The sequence below is a fragment of the Lampetra planeri genome, chromosome 32 (genome assembly GCF_965212315.1).
Source record: "Lampetra planeri chromosome 32, kcLamPlan1.2.h2, whole genome shotgun sequence".
Taxonomy (NCBI): domain Eukaryota; kingdom Metazoa; phylum Chordata; class Hyperoartia; order Petromyzontiformes; family Petromyzontidae; genus Lampetra; species Lampetra planeri.
In genome coordinates, this window is record NC_136138.1 from 1633399 (window position 1) to 1639398 (window position 6000).

At 46.5% G+C, this 6000-nt stretch overlaps 1 protein-coding gene across 1 annotated transcript in view; it reads left to right on the forward strand.

Annotated features, from left to right (window-relative positions):
- Positions 1-5305, forward strand: part of LOC144729276 (protein phosphatase 1H-like) — an 86788-nt gene extending 81483 nt beyond the window's left edge. The window contains exon 11 of the mRNA XM_078609422.1: positions 4774-5305. Coding sequence (XP_078465548.1) covers positions 4774-4924 — 151 coding nt within the window. The 3' untranslated portion in view covers positions 4925-5305. The remainder of the gene's footprint in view (positions 1-4773) is intronic.
- The last annotated feature ends 695 nt before the right edge of the window (positions 5306-6000 follow it).

Consider the following 6000-nt stretch of genomic DNA (forward strand, 5'->3'; position numbering starts at 1 on the left):
CGGACCAACAGGCTGAGAGACTGGCAGGCGAGCACTGTAGACTTGAGACTGGGAGGTTCACATCCTGGTGAGGGTTAGCAGCAGAGTGTGTCAACTTCAGCACTGTGGTGACAAAAGGGCGGACAGGCGTGCTGTGCCGGCCTTCACATGTGCTCGCTTGACAGCACTCACCCCAACAGTCTGTTAAAAGCTATGTATAGATATTGAACTTCTTTTGCACCGTACGTAGCCAACGCTAATTGGAGGTGCAGGGGAAGGACAACAAACTTGACACAATCGTCTTCTTGGTTCTTTCGGTAAAGTCACGTAGAAGGGAAGTAATAAAATAATAAAAATAAAACATAATAAAACAATTCTCACGACGTTTCGGCCACAACGCAAGCAGCCGTCCTCAGGCGAAGAATGAGACATTATCAAGCTAGGAGCTTATATAGGTGTAGCGAGGAGGAGCGCCTTAACAAAAGAATGTGCATATGAAGAGGAATTTAGCATACCAATGGGCAACGTGTAGGAGGTGGGCGGAGGTGTTTCAAAGTCCCATTATGCCCATGCATTATGCAGGATCAACAGCACCACGGGGGGGCGCAAGGAACAGCGTTAATAAAGGAAAGGAATGTTAATGATATGTAGCTGCATTTACCAAACAACCACGTAGAAAACCAAAGTAAAAACAACATTAAAAACTAAAATATAAACTGATACTTACTATACTCTACAATAAGCTGAGTTTCTAACAACAAATAATAAATTACAATTCTACGTCGTAAGAAGTATAAAATATACTTCCATCTAAACTTTATTCTCTTAGCATATACAGTACTATATACTGCCATAGATAAACCCAACGTTAAATTATATACTGTATTGCTGTAAACCACCTTATACTTTATACATTTTAATATAACACTATGTATTATTCAACTCACCCTAATGTGTATCGAAATTGTTTATTACGTCCTTCCAATGATTGCTAAGCCTGAATCCATCTTCTTGGTTAAAATTGTCTCTGTGTTTGTATATGTGGATCGCCTCATGAACGAATCTCTCATGATAGCCAGATGGCTTGCAGAGAACCTCCGTCTTGGAGAAGTCAATGTCATGTGAGCCCACTGAGTTGTAACAGTGGTCTGCCACGGCTGAGGTGTTTGTCCTACCGTGTTTTAGATCAGCTTTATGTTCACGAATGCGGTCTGAGACGTGTCGTTTGGTTTCCCCAATGTAACTGCTACCACAGAGGCAACTTAGTTTGTAGACGCCAGGGTACTGTATGTCTGGAATCACATCTTTTACAGACGGTACCAGATCACGGATTTTATGTACTGTGTTGAATCGGACCTGGATCTTGTGTTTAATCAGGATTTTGGAGATCTTTTTTGTGACCCCAGCAATGTAGGGTAAGGTGATGGTCTTGAAAGGCTCCTCAACAGGATCCTTCTTGATGGTTGGAGTGATGGCTTTGCGGATTGTGTAGTCGGAGTAACCATTAGCCTTAAGAGCTTGGCGTACGTGTTTGAGTTCACTGGAAATGTGTTCATGGTCGGAGATGCATTGGGCTCTATGATATAGAGTTTTGATGACGGAATTCTTCTGGGATGGATGGTGGTGGGAATCCGGTTTTAGATAAGCATCCGTGTGGGTGGCTTTCCTGTAGACAGAGTGGCTCATTGAACCATCAGGTCTCCTTTTGATTAGGACATCCAAAAAGGGTAGCTTGCCATCATTTTCGACTTCCATGGTGAATCTGATGGCTGGGTGTATGGAATTGATGTGGTCGAGAAATTGGTCTAGAGCAGGCCGGCCATGTGGCCAGATGACTAAAGTGTCGTCTACGTACCTCTTCCATAAGGTCGGGCGTAGAGTGGCAGTCTGGATGGCGTCCGTCTCAAATTTCTCCATGAAGATGTTGGCTACAACCGGAGATAGGGGGGAGCCCATTGGGGTGCCCTCAATTTGCTTGTAGAAGGTTCCATTCCAGGTGAAGTATGTATTGGTTAAGCAGTGTCTCACCAGGGGGGGTACCCCAGCATTCAGTCCTTGATGAACCAAGTCTTCAATGATTGCGATGGTGTCAGGCAACGGCACCTTGGTGAACAAGGAAACCACATCAAAACTGACAAGCAGGTCGTCTGGGGACAGGGCAATCCCCTTGATTGTCGATACCAGGTCAGTAGAGTTTAGTACTGCAGAGGTGGTTTTTCCAGTGAAAGGCCGTAGGATTTCGGACAAAAAACGAGCCAGTTTGTAAGTGGGGGAGTTGATAGTAGAGACAATGGGACGAAGAGGTGTATCTTCTTTATGTATCTTTGGCAAGCCGTACAATCTTGGTGGCCTGGCTGCAGAAGGTTTCAACGAGAACTGTTTGGTCTGATCAATTAATGCGGTTGAAGCAGAAATGATGTTGTTGGTTTTGGAGACGAGGCTGTTGGTGGGGTCTCTTTTTATTTTTGTATAGCTGCCATCGTTGAGTAGTTCTTGAATTTTGTTGTTGTATTCTATTTTGTCCATGATGACAGTGGCATTGCCTTTGTCGGCTGAGAGGATGACAATGTCATCCCTCTTTTTTAATTGAGCTAATTCAAAACGCTCATCTTTGCTGATGTTGCTAGCTGGCATCTTAGCGTTTTTGAGGGTTACAGAGATTTCAGATCTTGCTACGTCTGCAGCGATGTGACTCAAGCCCTTGAGAGATACATCTACTCGAGCAATTATATCATTAACTGGTATGTGTCTAGGTGTGACTGCAAAGTTTAGTCCTTTGGCTAAAACGGATTTTAAACCTTCAGAAATAGGACTGTTACTGCGATTAATTACGACTTTGTTAACATCTAGCTTTTCAATGTGTGGGTCCGGTTTCTTGTTTGAGAGGCGGTTGAATTTGGAAATCAAGTTGTCCTTACATTTAGTCGACATAGCGGCAGCTGAAGAGGCAGTCATTTTTTCCACGTGTTCCCAATCCGATGTGGACATTGTTGCACTCAAAGATAAGTGTGATTTGTAGAGTGTCTTGTCTAACTGATCTAGTTCGGTGCGCGTAAGTCTGATTTTCTCTGAGATAAGAGCTAAGCTAGTTCTAGACAGAATTCGTTTCGCATTAGAAGAAGTTACAGCAGCAGATGTTAGTGTAAATGCGTTTGGTATTACCTTAGAGTCGCGGCATCTCTTCAGAAAGGTGAGAGACTCGATTAGCTGAGCCTTCTTATCCCGGAGCTTGTTGAAGGATCTCAAAGTTATATGGAAACCCTCCCCGTAGAGGCGGTTAAATTTCGATTTAAAGCTTTCGTGACTGCAGGGATTCATCTTCTTGGTTCTTTCGGTAAAGTCACGTAGAAGGGAAGTAATAAAATAATAAAAATAAAACATAATAAAACAATTCTCACGACGTTTCGGCCACAACGCAAGCAGCCGTCCTCAGGCGAAGAATGAGACATTATCAAGCTAGGAGCTTATATAGGTGTAGCGATCCTGATTAAACACAAGATCCAGGTCCGATTCAACACAGTACATAAAATCCGTGATCTGGTACCGTCTGTAAAAGATGTGATTCCAGACATACAGTACCCTGGCGTCTACAAACTAAGTTGCCTCTGTGGTAGCAGTTACATTGGGGAAACCAAACGACACGTCTCAGACCGCATTCGTGAACATAAAGCTGATCTAAAACACGGTAGGACAAACACCTCAGCCGTGGCAGACCACTGTTACAACTCAGTGGGCTCACATGACATTGACTTCTCCAAGACGGAGGTTCTCTGCAAGCCATCTGGCTATCATGAGAGATTCGTTCATGAGGCGATCCACATATACAAACACAGAGACAATTTTAACCGAGAAGATGGATTCAGGCTTAGCAATCATTGGAAGGACGTAATAAACAATTTCGATACACATTAGGGTGAGTTGAATAATACATAGTGTTATATTAAAATGTATAAAGTATAAGGTGGTTTACAGCAATACAGTATATAATTTAACGTTGGGTTTATCTATGGCAGTATATAGTACTGTATATGCTAAGAGAATAAAGTTTAGATGGAAGTATATTTTATACTTCTTACGACGTAGAATTGTAATTTATTATTTGTTGTTAGTAACTCAGCTTATTGTAGAGTATAGTAAGTATCAGTTTATATTTTAGTTTTTTATGTTGTTTTTACTTTGGTTTTCTACGTGGTTGTTTGGTAAATGCAGCTACATATCATTAACATTCCTTTCCTTTATTAACGCTGTTCCTTGCGCCCCCCCGTGGTGCTGTTGATCCTGCATAATGCATGGGCATAATGGGACTTTGAAACCCCTCCACCCTCCTCCTACACGTTGCCCATTGGTATGCTAAATTCCTCTTCATATGCACATTCTTTTGTTAAGGCGCTCCTCCTCGCTACACCTATATAAGCTCCTAGCTTGATAATGTCTCATTCTTCGCCTGAGGACGGCTGCTTGCGTTGTGGCCGAAACGTCGTGAGAATTGTTTTATTATGTTTTATTTTTATTATTTTATTACTTCCCTTCTACGTGACTTTACCGAAAGAACCAAGAAGATGAATCCCTGCAGTCACGAAAGCTTTAAATCGAAATTTGACACAATCGGTTGTAAAGAAATCAATTTGCAATCTAGATTTGAAAGTCAATAGCTCCAGGGGCTTCCTAATAACGGAGGGAAGAGCGTTCCAGACGGCAGCAGAAGCGCATCTGAAAGCGCGCAAACGCTGTGACCGTCCTTGTCCGATGGCCAGCCAGAAGGCGCCGCCGTGAAGATGTCTTTGTGCCCGGCAGGTACACGCTGGCATCGCAGGAGCTGGTGATGAAGGCGCGCGGCGTGCTGCGCGAAAAGGGCTGGCGCATCACCAACGAGAAGCTGGGCTCCGGCGACGATATCACCGTGTTCATCATCCCGCTGCACCACGGCAACAACCGGTCGGCGTGAGACGTGGGCGGGCGCGGGCAGGCGAGCCGGCGGGCCGGTGGGCGCCACCGCGGCCGAACCGCGGCGTGGCCGTAGCCGCTTTCGGCGTCGCTTTGCTGTTTTAGGCCGTCGCTTTGCTACCGCGGTCGATCGTGGCAACGGCGGCGGGGGACCGCATTGTGGGGGGGGTGGAGGGGGGTGGAATGTGGTCGGGTCCGTGGGTAGCGATGTCGTTTATGGACACCCCCCCCCCGCCCCCTGCGGTGACGCGGGCGGCGGGCATCCGTCTCGGCCGTTGCGCGACGATCACGCGCCGTGTACGTGTCCTGTGTCCGGTGTTCACTCGTGGTGTCTGGCTAGGACCCTCCTCCTACTTTGGGCGTTTTTTGTTCGCGACCCCCCCCCCCCGGAGTTGGGTGTGCGGCGTGCGCAAGGAGCCAATTCCGGGAATCGATGTCACGGAACCACATTCGGTCTGCAGAGTCGCACTCGGCTCTGTCTGGCGGAGTCATTCGGCGCCCTGGCGCTCGCCGTTTCGCGTCGCAAAAGGAGGCAATGCTCGGTCAGTAGTAGGAACCTAGCGACCCGCGCGTCCATAGCAATAGCGGACCAAAGGTATAGCGCGATGCATTTGTCGTTTTTTCCCCGTCCATGCGACATCTTGTGTTCCCGGTGGGTCCCAGGTGCCTCGTGCAAAGACCCTTCTCTGCACGTGCGCTGGGCGGCAGCGATGGCCTTAGGAGAGATCGCGGGAAATCTTGGAAGCGTTCATCTTCTCTGTTTCATAACTGGCAGATATTTTGGCATTGAACTGTTTTGTGGTTGTCAATCATGGGAAGACAGCTCTTAGGATTGGACTGACACTAATTCTGGAGATGGAATTGGCACGAACCCAGCTGATTCCTGCTGGCTTCATGCCAGCTGACGAGTCTCGACGTGCGTAACTTTGAAGCAATAGCGCAGCGGGGAATTGATACGGTCAGAGCTGCACCTGAGGCTGACGCAGAGCAACTCGTAAGTACAAAGTGCCTATTCTGGTTATTGAATACCCATTCTCGACGAGTAAAACTTCACCACAACCGCACACGCATAGAGAC